The following is a 20005-nucleotide window of genomic DNA, read 5'->3' as shown; positions in this document are numbered from 1 at the left end:
GTTGCTCTTAGAGAATCTACAGGAAGGCCATCTCTGGTCACAACAAGATCGATTGGGCTGAGGAAAATATTTTTTGTCTATTACGGCAATTCACCTGAAAGGGGAATAACATTTTCTGGCAGACTTCCTCTCTGGAAGCGTATAATGCATATGGAATGGATTTTAAACCAAGAAGTTTTCACACAGATCACGAGCAAATGGGGTGGAGGTGGATCTTTTTGCTTCCACAGAAAACAAAAAGTGGACAACTATTTCTCCTTGCAGAGAGACCTAAGGAGCCTGGGAATAGATGCCCTAGTGCATCCCTGTAACAGCAGTCTGATGTATGCTTTTTCACCATTCCCCTTGGTCCCGAGAAAAATACAGAAGATAAAAATATCCAAGTTGAAGATCATTTCTATGACTCCTTTTTGGCCAAAAAGGACATGGTTTATGAATCTATGCAGGCTGAGCATAGCAGAACCATGGACCATATACACCAGATTCTGCAACACACCAGTCAGTAGACAGATTATCACTCACTGCTTGGTTTCCAAAAGGGACATCTTGAAAAAAAAATAATTTGTCTTGCAGAGTGATAAATGCAATTATAGACAGCAGGAAGCATTACACATACATCATTTATAAAAATGTATGGAAGCAATTTCTTGTTTTGGAGGAGATCTAACAAATGACTGGAGGGTTCAATCGGTCCAGTGGTACTTTAGTTTCTCCAGGATGGAGCAGATCTCAGTTTGGCAAATGGTACCCTTAGGGCACAAGTAGCCATTCTTTCCAACTTTTTATAAATGTGGTTGGTGGAAGAACCTTTAGTAAAGAGGTTCCTGATACTGTTGCAGTTAAAGATACAAAATGTAGAACCTTTCAAACCCCTAGAAAAGAATACTGTTTAAGAATGTTGACAATAAAAACAGTGCTCTTGGTTTCTCTGGTCTTGGCCATAAGTCAATGAAATACAGGCCTTTTTAATTTTTGAACCATACTGTACTATCCTGCCAGATATTTTGTCTCTTTCTACCAAAGGTTGCATCGGTCCTTTACAGGTCGCAGAGAAGTCAAAAGCCCCTCTTTTTGTGGGACTCCTTCAAACACAAAGGAGTCTTAGTTCAACAAGATAGATGTCGAGAGATGTTTACTGGGTTACATTGAAAGTACTAGAGTTTGGAGGACAACAACCAGTATGTTCATGCTATTTTCCAGACCTAGAAAGGCAGCTAGGGCCTCAAAAAATGTGATTGCAAGATGGATGTGGAGAGCTATAAAGGAAGCTAACTGAGCTTGCTCTCTTATGCCACCAACAGGAATACAGGCTCATTCCACAAGGGCTATGGCCAAGTCTTGGGCAGAAAAGGAAGCCACATCTCTGAGCAGATCTGCAAAGCTGACATTTGGACTAGTTTTCAGACATTTGTTCATCACTACGGTCTGGACCTCCTTTCCATCTGTCATTAAGCTTTCAGGAGGAAGGTACTCCAGGCTGTTCTTAAACCCCCCGCCCCCCCCCCCCCCCAACAGGTATTTCTAGCAAGTCCTCTCGTAAGCTGTCCTGGAAGATGACTTGGGAAAATGGTGTTCTATACCTATTAACCTTATTTCCAGGAATCTTCCAGGACAATGGTAATTCCGTCCCTTATTTCTTGTCCTGTTATATTTGCTTAATTTGGATTATTCTCTTGGGGTGTAGTAAGGTTTCTGAGGTCTTCAGTAATTGCTTATAACTGAGGGACTGAGGGCTTGACCAGGCATTTTATAGTATGTAGGTCATGTTCTTCCTGTTTAGGTGGGTGGACCCTCTGTCTCGTAAGCTCTCCTGGAAGATTCCTGGAAATAGAGTTAACAGATAAATAGCTGTTTTTAGTCTGGAATTGCCTGTTACCCTCAGCACATACATCTTCTCTGAAACAGAACAGGCAATCACCTCTTGTAAATGAACAAGGTAGAGAGTAAAGTATGAGCAAGCACTTTTTGTAACTAGACCAAGTGGTAAAGACTAAAGTTAAGTTTACTTCACGTTTGTTAGTATAAACTAAGGACATTGATTTCATTTTCATTCTAAATCATAAATGTTTACTTTGCTCTGTTCCAGGTTGGAGTTCACACCAAGGCTTGGTTTATTGCTGGTATTTTCGTACTTATGACCATACCAATCTCTCTTTGGGGAATCTTACAGCATTTAGTTCATTATACTCAGCCTGAATTGCAGAAACCAATTATAAGGTACTTTGTAGTTTTTGTCCTAGGTTGCAAACCAGTTTTAAACATAGTTGTATTCTTCTTAGTTTTCTTGTTTTTCTCTTTGTCAGAATTCTATGGATGGTGCCCATTTACAGTGTAGACAGTGTAAGTATTGTTTCATTTTGTTCAAGTATTTTGTTATCAGCAAGTACCAAACATTCCTTTAAATTAATAATATTCAGTTTTGTTCATTTGAATGTGCATTGGCCAAAATTCTATAATTTTTTTTTCTCTTGTTTCATAGATGTGGGCTTTTTTTTTTTTACACTTTTTCCAATGAGTTTTCTTGGGCTCTTTGCCTGTGGTTCTACCCAGGCCGAATTAGTATGCTTATAGTAAATAAACATCTTAAGGCTTTTAACTTGGCTCTGAATCTAAGTACGTGTGAAGTGTGACATCTACTACTCCCCAAGGATTTAGTAAACTTTATGCAATGCGTCAGCTGAACTAAGCAAAAAAAGACCAGATAATGGACACTCAACTGAAATGCATACCAGCCTATATTAGCAAAAGCGAGGCATGCAGAAACCTATCTTCCAGAACTGCTATTGTAGATAGATATGACGTCTTATATATGTCAATAAGTTCTGTTAGGAATAAGTGGGCAAGTTTTAATACAGTTATTATTATTATTATTATTATACAGGATTTATATAGCGCCAACAGTTTGCTCAGCGCTTTACAATATAACGGGAGACAATACAGCAACAATACAGTTCAATACAAGAGGGATAGGCAGGCCCTGCTCCTTGGAGCTTACAATCTAAGAGTTGACTATTTACAACCTGGTAAGGGTAAGCGATGCTTCCAGTTCAGGCATTGTTCAAGACAGGCCATGTAGAGATGTAGTAAATAGCACTTTCAGTTATTTGAGGTAATCTGTGGCCAGTCATTCCTTTTACTGTGAAGAAAAGGGAACAAAGTCGACATCACATATGTGCTGCATGCATTTGCAAACATTTTAGAGAAAAGGGAAGCCGCATTTCAAGATTAAAGCCAATATTGAGACCCTATGATTAGGCTCATTGCTTAATCGTAGAGGGTGGAGGTTCAGGTGATTTTGTCATTTTGCACCAGACGAATAATAAACCTCCATATCAGCTTTTGTCTTGATGTGCAACTTCCATGTTTCTACAATGTTTGCATGTTGAGCAGAGGACAGACTTCTTGGGTAGCCTGCAGCTGGGAGTGGACAAGCATGAAATCTTCAGCATAGCATTTGGATTATTTGATGCATCCATTTGCTGACTGAATTAGAATTTTATTAAGTGGTCATGACACATGAAATTATTGATCAATGCAGATATTTCACAAATCGCTGCTCTTAATGACACATCTACCCATCTTTTCAAACCCCTATGCCCCTTCCAAATAGGGTAGACTCTACAAGGAGTCTGCTTGCTTATCGGGGAATCTGTTCACTGATCCCTGCTGAGCAGGCGGATGGCTAGTCTTATGCGAAGCGGACACAGACGCATCCCACTTTTCTCTATGGGCAGTCAGATGTAAACGGACCGCCTGTTCTATCTTATCCGCTAGACAGAAGGGGTACGGAGACTGATCCCCATCTGTCTGTTTACAGCAGATTGCATCGGATCAGATGTAGGCGGGGGTAGATGGACACAGGTCTGTTTACATCTTCTTCTCCATAGAGGATAATGGAGGGTACGATCGGTCCGCCCGTGTGAAAGGAGCCTGAGACATCAGGCAAGTGATAAGTAATTCAATTGTATTCATGTAAACTTCCCAGTCTGATCACATGACTTTCTGTTGAAATGTGTAATAAATAGGCTTGTATTTCAGCAATGTAAATGTTTACAAATAATGAATATGCTTTTATTCCTCCTCTCTGTCATTTATCTACCAATGATACAACAGTGGGTTGCTCTTAAGTATCCTGACATTGCAATATATGTGGATACCTGTAGAGAATGCTATGAAGCCTATGTCATCTATAACTTCATGATCTTCCTCTTGAACTATTTAACAAATCGATGTCCGAATTTAGCATTGGTTCTTGAAGCTAAAGATCAGCAAAGACATCTACCTCCACTGTGCTGCTGTCCTCCGTGGCCTATGGGAGAGTAAGTAATCAAACCAGATAAATTGCTATCAGAAACACATGCAGATTGTTTTAGGCTGTTGCATGCATTGCCTTTGTCATGTTCATATTTGAAAAGAAATTCTGTGAGCCACAGAAGCAAAACACCTGCCATATTCAGGTCACAAGGCAGTAATATTGTTTGAAGACAACTGGATCACTTTTTAAAAAAAGTGTGAATTCTGTTTTCCATTCTGTAGAAAGTCAAATCAAAGCTTAGAGTTAAGAGGCTGGATTGGAATCTCAGCACTTCAAAATTACGTGTATCCTCAGAAATTATTCTACTTTTTTTTTCTTTTTTTGTCTATGGATCATCTACATGGCCACTGGAGCACTCAGATCTTAGTGGTTTTCTTATGAAGTGCTGAGTTACATACAGTATTTTACACTACAGCCTTTTATAATGATATGTTTTATTGATTTTAGTCTGTTTCAAACAGCAATAATAGGCACAACAACCTTTTAAAAAGGATTTTTCCTGTTCAGGGATCCAGTGCTGTCCTCATCCGGGCCAGTTCTTTATTCACCGGTCTTTAGGCCCCCAGCGCTGGCATGTTTACTGAAGGGAAGATGTATGTTACTCCTTCAGCTTCACAGCTGGCTTCCCATGGTGCAAGTGCAATCCACTTTGAATGGCCCTGCAGCCTTCTTGGACCTATGACGTGCCAGAAGCCTGCAGGTGGGCAAACATCCGCTCAGATCTATATGTTTTCTGCACCCAACAGCAAACAAAACAAAGATACAGTATTTATACACTGAGTGTGTGTGTGTTGTAGGATATTGTAAATATATACTGTGTGTGTGTGTGTATATATATGTGTGTATGCATGATATTGACCAGAAGGATATTCAAGGACTCCTTTCTATGTTAATTTATGCACGAGGTAATCAACTGACCTTTCTTATGTTGGGTTAACCTGTTTTTGGATAAATATGTGGAGAGTCAGGGGGAGTTTTCAGAGTGGGTTATTTGCAAATCTACCAGCATTTTAAAATGCAAATTTGTCTTATTAGATTTGGAAAGGTCTTAAATATTCATAGCGTACTTGTTTATGGTGAAGAGTATTTTAACATGGGTGTCCTGTCCACCTTTGTACAAGGATGTTGAAGATTGCAGTTTTAATTAAAATCTATGCATACAGCTGTTCTAGATCTAGACACATACGATCAAACATGCTCACAAAACCTACCAATCAGATTACTTGACACTTTGGTCAGTGGGCAAAGGTGTATATTAGGGAAGGTTTTTTTTGGTTGAGTTGGTTCAGAAGAAGTTGGGGCAGGAGAAAGTGTGACAGGAGAAAGTGGGTCCTATGAGGGTTTCTGATGATTGCATGAGTATTCTGGGTACCCTGTCATCTGCCTTGTCTGTTTTATGGATTGTCGCTGAACTGATTAAATGCATCTTCTGGAAAAGAACTGTTGGACTAGTTGCTGCGGGAAAATACATTTATAAATATACACTCATCCATCTTCTTCATGAGATAAGACAACAGATTATCTGTATCTTAATTATATAAATCATCCTTCCACATTAATTTAAGACAACGTGTGTGTGTAATAAATATATATACACTGCTCAAAAAAATTAAAGGAACACTTTGAAAACACATCAGATCTCAATGGGGAAAAATATCATGCTGGATATCTATACTGATATGAACTGAGTAATGTGTTAGGATGTGTAAGGATGCCCCATCGTTTGATGGAAATGAAAATGATAAACTTACAGAGGACTGAATTAAGACACCACCAACATCAAAGTGAAAAAATGATGCAGTAGGCTAGTTCATTTTGCTGAAATTTCATTACAGCAACTCAAAATGGTACTCAGTAGTTTTTATAGCCCCCATGTGCTTGTATGCATGTCTGACAATGTCAGGGCATGCTTCTGAGACGATAGATGGTGTCCTGGGCTATATCCTCCCTGATCTGGACTAGGACATCACGGAGCTCCTGGATAGTCTGAGGTGCAACCTGGCGGCGTCAGATGGACCGAAACGTGATATCCCAGAGCTGTTCTACTGAATTTAAGTCAGGCGAGCGTAGGGGCAATTCAATGATATCAATTCCTCCAGGAACAGCCTGCATACTCTCGCCACATGAGGCCAGGCATTGTCATGCACCAGGAGGAACCCAGGACCCACTCCACCAGCATAGGGGCTGACAGTGGGTCCAAGGATTTCATCCTGATACCTAATGGCAGTCAGGGTGCTATTGTCTAGCCTGTAGAGGTCTGTGTGTCCTTCCATTAATATGCCTCCCCAGACCATCACTGACCCACCACCAAAACGTTTAATGTTACAAGCAGCATAATGTTCTCCACGGCTTCTCCAGACCCTTTCACATCTGTCACATGTGCTCAGGGTGAACCTGATCTCATCTGTGAAAAGCACAGGGTGCGAGTGGCAGACCTGCCAATTCTGGTTTTCAATGGCAAATGCCAATTGAGCTCTATGGTGCTGGGCAGTGAGCCTAGAGCCCACTAGAGGACTTCGGGCCCTCAGGCCACCCTCATGAAGTCTGTTTCTGATTGTTTGGTCAGAGACATTCACACCAGTGGCCTACTGGAGGTCATTTTGTATGGCTCTGGCAGTGCTCATCCTGTTCCCCCTTGCACAAAGGAGCAGATACCGGTCCTGCTGATGGGTTAAGGTAAGGACCTTCTACAGCCCTGTTCAGCTCTCTTAGAGTAACTGCCCATCTCCTGGAATCTCCTCCATACTCTTGAGGCTGTGTTGGGAGACACAGCAAACCTTTTGGCAATGGCACTAATTGATGTGCCATCATAGAGAAGCTGTGCTGCCTGAGCAACCTCTGGAGGCTCCAAGTATTGCCTAATGCTACCAGTAGTGACACTGACCCTAGCCAAATGCAAAACTAATGAAAACAGAAAAGATGAGTAGAGAATAAAATGTCAGTGGCCTCCACCTTTAAAACCATTACTGTTTTGGGGTCGTCTCATTGTTGCCCATCTAGTGCACCTGTTGTTAATCAGTTTCAGCTGCTTTGGTGTTAATGAAATTAACAACCCCCTCTGCTACTTAACTGACCAGATCAATATCCCAGGAGTTTAATTGACTTGATGCTATACACTGATTAAAAAGTGTTCCTTTTCTAACTAGCTGACTGGTGTGTGAATTCTCTTTCAGGGTGTTACTGTTTAGATGCAAATTGGGTGTGCTGCAGTATACAGTGGTTCGGCCCGTCACCACTATAATTGCGTTGTAAGTATGCCAAATTGATTTCTTGGGGGGGTTCACTGAATGATGCTGTGAGCTGTTGAGAAGCATTTACGTGCTTATGATTTACTTTAAGGGATTAGCTACACCAGGCATAGTAAAGCAGATCTATTCTATAAATTGAAAGCTAAACTTGAGACCAATATAAAAGACACACTACAGCAGCCATTTTGCTCTTAGCTTTGCCTTTCCCTCTAGTCTCCCAATCAGGAATTCCTTTTGCAGATGTGCTGACAAGGACAAAACTGACAAGGAGAGAGCAGTGTGAGCAGAGAATTAACCTAATCATTCAGGCTGCTGCTCTTTCATTGTCCAATTAGGAGCTTCACGCAGTGTGCATTAGAGCCTGCAGCAAGTCAGATAGAGCTTACCTCATCTGGCTAGAGGATGTCTAGCATCATCAAGTACTTTCCTCCCCATACTTACTCTCCCTGGCTATTGCTTTGAGTAAAATGCTGCTGATTTTGGATTTAGGTAGCAAAATACAGCAGTCTGTTCTCCCTTTTTGTGCTCACAGAATGCATGATCAATTCTAGTATGTTCTTTAGCGCACCAAAACAAGCAAACACTTTGGCAGCCTCAGGCAATGGATATACTTTTTCTGGAGAGCACAGATAACCTGGTTCCATTTAGTTTCTGATGTTGAGGCCAGGGGGATTTGAGTTCTGTTGCATTGCTTAGATGTAAAATAATATGTGATATTGAGATAAAGTTCTTTACTCTTCTGTATGTTTCAGGATTTGTCAGTTGGCTGGCGTCTATGGGGAAGGCGACTTTAACTTAAAAAATGTATGGACATACTTGGTTATAATCAACAATGCGTCGCAAGTGGTGAGTCATATTTATGCCTAGAAATGGCTTTTTGAGTTGTAGTAGAATTTTCTTCAATCGTTTGGCCATTTTGTTGTTGGTGATGTGTAGATAAAATGTAAAATCACTATTCATTGCTCCATAAAAGGCTAGCTGAGGGAACTGGGTCCTGTGCTATTTACTTTGCATTATTTTACATTATTAGGTCAGAAGTAACATGCTTGGATAATAAAGCAAAATTACAGGAAAACCACTAAATACACAGATGAATTACATGTAAGGGAGTTGTACAAAGGATTTTTAATTTTCTGTCCATCCAGCCCTATGATTTTAACAGGTCTGCCTCATAGAGACTTGCCAACTCTGTCTGGCAGGGCAGGAGATCTGCTTTTTCTGTAGTTAAATATCCCTTACAGCATTTGTGCCTCCCCCAGCCTGTGATTGGACAGTAAAGGAGAAACAGCAGACTGATGAGCTCATCTGTCACTCTGATCTTTTCTCCTATCATTGAATGAGTACTGCAGCAAAACTGGTTAGTTCTGTATGCTGCTTCTCCGTCCCCAAATCTGAGCTAGAGATGTAAAATTTCCAGAATATTTGAAGCCATGGGGAAAAAAAAAATTTTATTTTTTTTTATAAAAAGGAAGTTTTTTGGAAAAATGTAAACATTTTAGTGTGGAGTAGTTTTACAAATTGAACATTTTTTTACACTGCAAATTGCAGCTTTGTTCTCAGCAGAAATTGCCCTTTTTACCTTTTTGAGGAACCCCTGACATAAAGTCTGCAATTGCTGGGAACCCCTGAAATAATATTCATATGTACAGCTCACGGAATATTGATGTGATCAGCTAGATGTCGATATAACAACAATTCTTCTTACAGCATTAAACAATAGGATAAATATTAAAATGTACCTCCTTAATGTGAAACGTGTGCTTGCTTTTTTGCACAGATGCTCAATTCTGGGTCATACTTCAGATAAGCAGTGTACAGGAGGTCAGCAGGCCAGAACACAGGGGATCCAAAAGGGCATAGTACAGGGGGGCAAGGAGAGAACTGTATAGGGGGGGGGGAGGTGGGGGGGCAAGAAGGAATAGTACAGGGGGGGGGGGCAGGAGAGAACAGTATAGGGGGGTAGGAAGGGAGCGGTATAAGTGGGCCAGTAGAGCAGAGCATAGTACAGGAGGAAACAGTACTGGAGGGCATAATACTGGTGTCTGTAGCGAACTTCCTCATGCAGAGTAGTTTAGGAAAGCTTCTGGATTGTATCTGGAATGCTAATCCCCACCGCCCTCCTCTCTCTTCTCTCCTGAGTGATGTTACACAGAGTCTTCTGGGACAGACAGGAGAGAAGGACTGGCTGGGATCAACACAGGACAGTGTTGCAAGTTGTTTTCCACTCTGGCTCTGCAGTTTGACTGTCAACTATATGGGGATGCACTCTATCCATCTTCTGCTTGTAAAGGATGGGCAGATTATTGTGGAACACCTGGTGACCTCTCATGGACCACTGGTTGAGAAACACTGCTCTAGATGATGGTCTCACCATTTTAATGAAAAAGAACTATTTACTGACCAAACTATAGGTATTTATTATGCTGTGATTGTGGAGAACATGAATAGGATGTTTTAAAGCAGGGGTCCTCAAACTAAGGCCCACGGCAAAACTAGTGCCGGCCGGGAAATAGCTAGGCTACTCGCTGGGGCCTTGGGCGCGAGGACTTAGTGAGATGCAGCCTGGAAGCCCCAGATTTTACCTGCTGCAGCCAGAGGAGCAACAGGAGTGGAGGAGAGCACACCAGGCACCAGGTACAGTGTATTGTGGTGTCCAGTGTATCAGTGTACAGTGCATTGCAGAGTACAGCATGTTAACGGTGTCCAGTGCCTTGCGGTGTCCAGTGTGTTACAGTGTACAGTGCATTACAGAGTACAGTGCATGGTGGTGTCCAGTGCGTTACAGTGTACAGTGCATTTTGGAGTTCATTGTCTTACAGTTTACAGTGCATTGCGGTGTCCAGTACGTTAGTGTACAGTGTATTTTAGTGTACAGTGCATTGAGGTTTTCTAGTGTGTTAGTGTACAGTGTATTACAGTATCCAGTGCATTTTGGTGTCCAGTGCGTTAGAGTCCAGTGCATTGCGGTGTCCAGTGTGTTAGTGTACAGTGTATTTCAGTGTCCACTGCGTTAAGAGTACAGTGCATTGCGGTGTCCAGTGCATTACAGTGTATTGCAGTGTCCAGTGCATTAGAGTACAGTGCATTGCGGTGTCCAGTGCATTACAGTGTATTGCAGTGTCCAGTGCATTAGAGTACAGTGCATTGCGGTGTCCAGTGCATTACAGTGTATTGCAGTGTCCAGTGCATTAGAGTACAGTGCATTGCGGTGTCCAGTGCGTTACAGTGTACAGTGCATTTGAAATATTGTATTGTTTTTTTCCTGTTTTTTTTTTTTTTGCCCTACAAGTAAGATATGTGCAGTGTGCATAGAAATGTGTTCATATTCTTTTCAAACCATTGTCTCCAACAGTGTGAAGGTCTGTGAACTGGCCCCCCGGTTTAAAAAGTTTGAGGACCCCTGTTTTAAAGAATATAAAGATATACTAATTTTGTTTGAAAACTGCATTGAGAAGTACAGTGTTTCTTGAATTGTATTCCAAGATTTGCTTGTCTTCAGCTGAGAGAATATTACATAAAGTCTCAGAATCTTTAATCAAGGTGTTAACGTTCTATAGTTTGAATACCATGGTATAGATATAATATTTATCATTATAAAAGAACATACTCCACACTTCTTTTTTTTTTTTTTTTTTTTTTTTTTTTTTTTTCCAATTTTTCGGGAAAAAAAAAACAAAAATGGCTTTGGAAAAAAAACGGAAAATAGTTTTTTATTTTTCTCCTAGGCCTTCCCATCTCTAGTCTGAGCTTTGTTGTACAGAGAGTGCAGCATGCTAATGGCAGGTTAAATTCACTGCTTGCATTTATATAACAATATATTTAATGACGTATTAATAAATGCAGAGCTGAATTAGATTGGATGTCCTTAACCTCACCATTTTGAAAATAGCTGGAATTATATATTGCACCCGACAACACAGGAGCAATACTACATACCAGGAATATGTTCAAGTACATGATTATCTTGGCTCTGAGATCTCCATAGTGATGTCATGCATGTGACAGTGGCACAGTGAGGAACAGAAGTATTTGAACATCCTGCGATTTTGCAAGTTCTCCCACTTAGAAATCATGGAGGGGTCTGAAATTCACATTGTAGGGGCATTCCCACTCTGAGAGACAGAAATTAAAAAACAAATTCAGGAAATCACATTGTATGATTTTTAAAGAATTTGTCTTGCATTGCTGAACAGAAGTATTTGAACACCTAAGAAACAGCAAGAATTCTGGCTCTCAAAGACCTGTTACTGTGCCTTTAAAAAGTCCACCTCTACTCCACTCATTAATCTAACTTAGTAGCACCTGTCTGAGCTCTTTAAAGACACCTGTCAACCCCACAGTCAGTCAGACGCCAACTACTACCATGGGCAAGATCAAAGAGCTGTCAAAAGACACCAGAGACAAAATTGTGGACCTCCACAAGGCTACAGGGCAATTGCCAAGCAGCTTGGTGAAAATAGATCAACTGTTGGAGCAATTGTTAGAAAATGGAAGAGGCTAAAGAAGACTGTCAGTCTCCCTTGGACTGGGGCTCCATGCAAGATCTCACCTCGTGGGGTATCACTGATGATAGGAAAGGTGAGGAATCAGCCCAGAACTACAAGGGAGGAGCTGGTCAATGACATGAAGAGAGCTGGGACCACAGTTTCAAAGGTCACTGTCGGTAGAACACTACGCCGTCATGGTTTCAAATCATGCATTGCACGGAAGGTTCCCCTGCTCAAGTCATCACATGTCCAGGCCCGTCTGAAGTTTGCCAATGACCATCTGGATGATCCAGAGGAGGCATGGGAGAAAGTCATGTGGTCAGATGAGACCAAAGTAGAACTTTTTGGTCTAAACTTCACTCGTCGTGTTTGGAGGAAAAATAAGGATGAGTTGCATCCCAAGAACACCATCCCTACTGTGAAGCATGGGGGTGGTAACATCATGCTTTGGGGGCGCTTTTCTTTGAAGGGGACAGGATAACTGCACTGTATTAAGGAGAGGATGAATGGGGCCATTTATTGTGAGATTTTGAGCAACAACCTCCTTCCCTCAGTCAGAGCATTGAAGATGGGTCGTGGCTGGGTCTTCCAACATGACAACGACCCGAAGCACACAGCCAGGATAACCAAGGAGTGGCTCCGTAAGAAGCATATCAAGGTTCTGGAGTGGCCTAGCCAGTCTCCAGACCTAAATCCAATAGAACATCTTTGGAGGGAGCTGAAACTCTGTGTTGCTCTGCGACAGCCCCAAAACCTGACAGATCTAGAGGAGATCTGTGTGGAGGAGTGGGCCAAAATCCCTGTTGCAGTGTATGCAAACCTGGTCAAGAACTACAGGAAACGTTTGACCTCTGTAATTGCAAGCAAAGGCTTCTGTACCAAATATTAACACTGATTTTCTCAGGTGTTCAATACTTATGTTCAGCAGTGCAAGAGAAATAAATTCTTTAAAAATCATACAATGTGATTTCCTGATTTTTTTTTTTTTTTTTTAATTCTGTCTCTCAGAGTGGGAATGCACTTTACAATGTAAATTTCAGACCCCTCCATGATTTCTAAGTGGGAGAACTTGCAAAGTCGCAGGGTGTTCAAATACTTCTGTTCCTCACTGTATAGGAATGCTGTATCTGTAGCTTTATATCCTGATTTTCTATTGCATTTTTGTGTTAATTTTTGTTAAATTTCTTTTCCAGTTTGCTATGTATTGTCTTGTCCTGTTCTATATAGTACTGAAAGAAGAGCTGAACCCAATCCAGCCAGTGGGCAAATTTCTGTGTGTAAAACTGGTCGTGTTTGTGTCATTCTGGTGAGTCCCTTAGGTGGATTTGTCTGGTACTAACTAGTAAAACAGACTTCCCATAATTTCCTGACAACATGTCCTGCTAGGAAATAGAAGATTAACATATAAAAATATGCAAAAAACCCATAATTTTCTTTCCTTTCTGCTTTATGTTTAGTTTCATACTACAAATCTGCCTTTTGAAATGCTCAAGTCAATGTTTTCTAGACTTTTTTCAGCCATGTACCACAAAGCAGTTGAAGTGTATTTTAACCCTAGAATTAAAGGCCAAGTTCACCGACAGTGGCCAGTTGACCGTGGGTACGAGGAGAGGATCCCTTGCCCGCTGTCCCAGGGTGGAGAGATTTTTGGGGTTAGGAGGAGGCTGCAGATGCTGGAACATCCAGCCTAAAAATGGGTGGAACATGTTCCAAAGGTGAACTTATCCTTTAACCACTTCCTGTCCGGACACTTTTACCCCCTTCCTGTCCAGGGCAATTTTCAGCTTTCAGCGCTATCACACTTTGAATGACAATTGTGCGGTCATACTGTACCCATATGAATTTTTTACCATTTTTTTGAGACAGATAAAGCTTTATTTTGGTGGTATTTATTCACCACTGGGATTTTTATTTTTTTTACTATGTAAATGAAAAAGTCCAAAAATTTAGAAAAATAGTGTTGTTTTTTTTTATAAAATTTTGCTAATAAATAATATTTCATCATAAATCTTGGCCAAAATTTATTCCGTTATTTTTTTAGTAAAAAAAAAATCCAAATTAGTTTATAACCAAAAATTATAATTTTTAAACATTTTTTTTTACATTTTTATTTTATTTTTTTTATATTATTTTTTATTTTTTTTTATTTTTTTATATACTGTCACCCTAGCAGTACAGTGTCACCATGGTGGCACTGTACTACTTGGGGGGGGGGGGGGGTGATGAAGATTTTTTTTTTTACACGGATTGCTTTTACACCCATAGAGGATGTAAAATCATTTCTCTTTCTCTCTGTCTGCATTCTTGCAGTCATTGAGAAATACTGAGTGAGCTGTGATTGGTCACAGCTTGTCACATGGTACAAGGCTGTTGTGACTAGCCTTGTACCATGTGACCTCTGTGATCATTCACAGATTTCACACGCAGTAAGCAATGATGTCACAAGTGACATCTTGCTTACTACTTTACATGTGATCACTGATTCGCCAATCAGTGATCACATGATCGGTACCTCGTACAGAGGTCCCGTCCGACAATCGGTGTTTCACTGTGTCCCAGGGAGCGCGCACAGCTAGAAAAGGCGGGTGCTCCTGTACTGCCACTGCCCTGCCGTTTATAAACAGCAGGCGGACGGCAAGAGGTTAAAATGTAATATATACTGCATCTTACCGTTTCTTAAGTGTGGTGGCTCTGTTAGGTGTTTTTTTTTTTGTAAGCTAAGTATTATGCAAGTACAAAAAATACTTGTTGATCCTGAAAGAAATATAGCATCCTGACCCTTAGCTTTATTGAATTCCTAACTCTTAATCTGCAATGCACTCTAGTGCTGGCAGTAGAAGCGCATGCCCCTGGTGCTCCTGTTGGGCTATAACTGTTGTAAATGCGACACCAACATCCATGTTGGTTAAAGTTGTTGTCTTTTCATTAGCTAAAATGTCTTTATTGATTTCATAAAGATGCTATTACTGTCCATGAGGGAACATACACTGCTTCATACTTTCTGTTTGCCTGTATTGCCTGATTCTTCTACCCCATTTAGATACTAGTGACTATGGAAATGGGTATCTTTTAGATACATATTTAAAGTGCTATCAAACCCAAAAACAAAAATGTGATATACTGCAGCTTATCAATCCTCAAATGTAGTGGCTGCACTCATTTTCTTTTCTTAACCTTTTTTTCCTTTATTTTTACCCAGTGATCCAGCCTGTAACACACTTTCAGCCCTAGGGTGTCTCCACTCTGCATGATGGGGCAACAGAGACAACTTTCATACAGCAGCATTTTCAGCCTGTGGAGAGGGTAGTGCTAGATGCAGATTTAGATGGACTTGACAGACTTGACAAAAAGTGAATACTGACATTTTTTAGAGCAGTTACAGCAACAGTTTTTTTCCTTTTGGGATGAAAGTTTTACATAAATTAATTAATCCTGTCACTGTTAAATGGTATGTCATTTAAAACTACCATTTTTGCTGGACAGCTTGGTCTGTTAAAGGAATTAAACAATATCTATATTTACTGGCTGGATTACCAGCTAAAAATAAGGGGGTTGGGAGGACAGAGAAAACGAATGCCTACTGAATGAGGCGAAGCTATGCTGCTTTCCATCATCCAATCATGTACAAGCCAAATTGCTGGAGGTTTTTTTTTTATTTTTTTTGCACATGATTGGGTATTATTTGCAAGGAGAAATGTTACTATATTCACTAAGTTCTAGGGAAAATTCTTTTGCAAAGTGAATAGCCTGTTTGCCTATAATAAAACAACCCAACTGTCATGTAACTGTCATGCAGTTCTTGGCTGTGTTCACACATGGCTGAGACAATTGACCCCTGCTGCAAGCTTTCACCTTGAGACTAGCTAAAAAGGTCCAGTCTTATCAGTGGGGGGGAAACGAAATGAATACTTCCTCCTGCCTACCTTAAACAGATTGTCTCAGACTAGGCAACATTGCGTGCGTGGTGCTCAAGGTCAGATTTTTAATGAAAACAAATTATACTGCTATACAGTTAGGTCCATATATATTTGGACACAGGCACAATTTTAGATTTTTTCAGGTATTTACCAAAATATATTCAAGCTATAGTTATATATGGATATGGGCTGAAAGTGCACACTCTCAGGTTTAATTTGAGGGTATGTACATCCAAATTGGAGGAAGGGTTTAGGAATTACAGCTCTTAAGAGTAGCCATCCCCCCTTTTTGAAGGGACCAAAAGTAATTGGACAATTGAATCCAAAGCTGTTTCATGGCCATGTGTGGGCTACTCCGTTATTTCTTCATCGATTAAACAGGTAAAAGGTCTGGAGTTGATTCTAAGTGTGGTGTTTGTATTTGGGATCTATTGCTGTGAACCTACATCATGCGTTCAAAGGAGCTGTCCATGCAAGTGAAACAAGCCATTGTAAGGCTTCAAAAATTAAACAAATCCATCAGAGCGATAGCAGCAACATTAGGAGTGGCCAAATCAACAGTTTGGTACATTCTGAGAAAAGAACGCACTGGTGAACACCGCAACATAAAAAGGCATGGAGGTCCATGGAAGACAAACGTGGTGAATGATCGCAGGATCCTCTCTATGGTAAAGAAAAACCCATTCACAACATTCAGACAAGTGAAGGGCACTCTCCAGGAGGTGGGCATTTAATTGTCAAAGTCTACAATCAAGAGAAGACTTCACGAGAGCAAATACAGAGGGTTCACCACAAGGCGCAAACCATTCATAAGCCTGAAGAATAGAAAATCCAGATTAGAATTTGCCAAAAAACATCTAAAAAAGCCAGACCAGTTCTGGAAAAGCATTCTTTGGACGGAAGAAACTAAGATTAAGGCTTGGAGCAGCCCATGATCCACAGCACACAACATCATCTGTAAAACATGGTGGAGGCAGTGTGATGCCATGGGCATGCATGGCTTCCAGTGGCACTGGGTCATTGATGTTTATTGATGATGTGATGGAAGACAGAAGCAGCCGGATTAATTCTGCAGTGTTTAGAGATATACTGTCAGCCCAGATTCAGCCAAAGGCAGCAAAGTTGATTGGACGGCAATTACAGTACAAATGGACAATGATCCAAAACACACTGCAAAAGAAACCCAGGAGCTTTTGAAGGAAAAGAAGTGGAATATTCTGCAATGGCCGAGTCAATCACCTGATCTCAACCCAATTGAGCATGCATTTCACTTGCTAAAGGCAAAACTAAAGGCAAAAAGACCCACAAACAAAGAACAACTGAAGACAGTTGCAGTTAGAGCCTGGCAAAGCATCAGAAAGGAGTAAACCCATTCTTTAGTAATGTCCAAGGGTTCCAGACTTCAGGCAGTCATTGCCAGTAAAGGATTCTCAACAAAATATTAAAAATGAACATTTTATTTATGATTATATTCATTTGTCCAATTACATTTGAGCCCCTGAAAATGGAGGGATTGTGTATAAAAATGGTTGCAGTTCCTGAAATTTGTACTTGATATTTATGTTCAACCCCTTGAATTAAAGCTGAAAGTTTGCACTTCAAATTCATTTGAATTGTTTTGTTTTAATTTATTCTGGTGGCATACAGAGCCAAAAGTATAAAAATTGTGCCTTTGTCCAAATATATATGGACTTAACTGTATGTTGTCATTTGTCAGGAATTTATTGATTAAGACTTGTAAAGCTACAGAAGGCTCAGTTCACACTAGTGCTACCCTAAAGTTGTGCGATTTCCAGTGCAACTTTAATGCAACTTATTACACTCTATAGCATTCAAGTCGTAAAAAAGTCACATCAAAGTAGTGCAGGAACCTTCTTTAAAGAAGTTGCAACTTTAGTTGCATAGATTGGAAAGAGTTGCCATTGAAATAAGTTTTAACTTGTCATGCGACTTTATGTCGCAAGTCGAATTATTTGTGTGAATGGAGCCACAAGTTTTATTTTGTTCTTAAATGTATGCCAATTAAGTAGTTGTCTGATCCAGGTTAAGTGTTAGGCATAGCACTCTTCCCTTCCTGTAATAAAGATATTTCTGGCCCTGTACAATTAGAAAATTAAAAACTGACACTTGTGTAAATATGACCACATTGCCTTTAATATGCCTAAGGAATATTCATTGTGAACACCAGAAATTAGGCAGTTCTCTGCTATACAAGTGACATTTGGTGGTATAACACAAGTGTATTTGCATTTTTGTCTGCATGTGGATTATTTTATTTGCACTTTAATACAAATTCTATTCTTTTAACATATATTTGTGTAAATATAAAGTTGAACTCAAAATTTTAAACCCTTTCAATCTTTGTTCTATATGACCAAATACCCAAGATCACATGACCTATTGCCTCAGCATTCAGTGGCAAAATAATTATTTGATCCCCTGCAGATTTTGTAAGTTTGCTCACTTACAAATAAATGAAGGGTCTATAATTTTTATCATAGGTGTATTTTAAATGCTAGAGATGGAATATTAACCCAAAATCCAGACAAAACACATGATACAAATGTTGTAAATTGAGTTGCAGTTCAGTGAGTAAAATAAGTATTTGATCCCTACCAACCAACAATAATTCTGTCTCCCATAGACTGGCTATGTGCTCATGTGGTACACAAATTAGTCCTGTCAATTTAAGAAGATGCTCCGAACGACAACTTATGTGTATAAAAGACGCCTGTACACAGAATCTCTTTCTTCCATTCAAACCTCACCAACATGAGCAAGACCAAAGAGCTGTCAAAGGACATCAGTACAAGATTGTAAACCTGCACAAGGCTGGAGTGGGCTACAAAACCATAAGCAAAAAACTTGGTGAAAAGGAGACAACTGAGCGATTATTCACAAACGGAAGAAATACAAAATACCATCAATCGCCCTCAGTCTGAAGCTCCATGTAAGATTTCACCTCATGGGTTAAAGCTGATCATGAGAAAAGTGAGGGATCGGCTCAGACCTATATGGCAGGAGCTTGTGAATAATCTCAAGGCAGTTGGGACCATCGTCACCAAACAAACCATTGGTAACACAATAGACTGCCATGGATTGAAATACTGCAGCGCCCACAAGGTCCCCTCCCCAAGAAAGCACATGTACAGGCCCATCTGAAGTTTGCCAGTGAACATCTAAATGATTCAGAGGAGATGACATCAAAATTGAGCTCTTTGGCATTAACTCAACTCACCATGTTTGAAGGCGGAAAAATGCTGACTATGATCCTAAGAACACCAGCCGTACAGTCAAGCACGGAGGTGGAAACATTATGCTTTCGGGCTGTTTCTCTGCTAAAGGTATAGGCCCACTTTGCCGCATTGAGGGGGCAATGGACGGGGCCATGTATTGTAAAATCTTGGATGAGAACCGTCTTCTGTCAGCCAGAACACTGAAGATGGGTTGTAGCTGGGTCTTCCAGCATGACAGTGACCCAAAACATACCACCAAAGCAACAAAGGATTGACTCAAGAAGAAGCATATTAAGGTAATGGAGTGCCCTAGCCTTTATCCTATAGAAAATTTATGGGGGGAGCTGAAACTCCGGGTTGTCAAGCGACAGTCAAGAAACCTTATGGACTTGGAGAAGATCTGTAAAGAAGAGTGGACCAAAATCCCTTCTGAGATGTGTGCAAACCTGGTAACCAACTACAAGAAACATCTTACCTCTGTGCTTGCCAACAAGGGTTTCTCCACCAAGTACTAAGTCATGTTTTTCTTGGGGATAAAATACTTATTTTACTCACTGAACTACAACTCAATTTATAACATTTGTATGATGTTGTTTCTGGATTTTTGGTTGATACTCTGTCTCTATCATTTAAAATACACCTATGATAAAAATTATAGACCATTTCTTTGTAAGTGGGCAAATAATAATTTTCCCTACTGTATGACACCTTTCCTGTTGTGTAAACACAGAGCTGTTATCTTTGCAGCAGGCATATTACAGGGCTTTTAAATGTATAATAACCTGAGCAAGGTGGTCAAGAT

At 40.3% G+C, this 20005-nt stretch overlaps 1 protein-coding gene across 1 annotated transcript in view; it reads left to right on the top strand.

Moving 5' to 3' along the window:
• TMEM184C (transmembrane protein 184C) overlaps positions 1–20005 on the top strand; it is a 48784-nt gene that overhangs the window by 8923 nt on the left and 19856 nt on the right. The window contains exons 2-7 of the mRNA XM_089670480.1: positions 2087–2217; positions 2304–2340; positions 4114–4319; positions 7489–7563; positions 8316–8409; positions 13244–13356. Coding sequence (XP_089526606.1) covers positions 2087–2217; positions 2304–2340; positions 4114–4319; positions 7489–7563; positions 8316–8409; positions 13244–13356 — 656 coding nt within the window. The remainder of the gene's footprint in view (positions 1–2086; positions 2218–2303; positions 2341–4113; positions 4320–7488; positions 7564–8315; positions 8410–13243; positions 13357–20005) is intronic.

Source organism: Staurois parvus, unplaced genomic scaffold (assembly GCF_062004578.1).
Source record: "Staurois parvus isolate SC_StPar_1 unplaced genomic scaffold, SC_StPar_1.0 ptg000090l, whole genome shotgun sequence".
Classification (NCBI taxonomy): domain Eukaryota; kingdom Metazoa; phylum Chordata; class Amphibia; order Anura; family Ranidae; genus Staurois; species Staurois parvus.
Note: the sequence above shows the minus strand (reverse complement) of the source record. Positions and strands in the feature narration are given on the sequence as shown.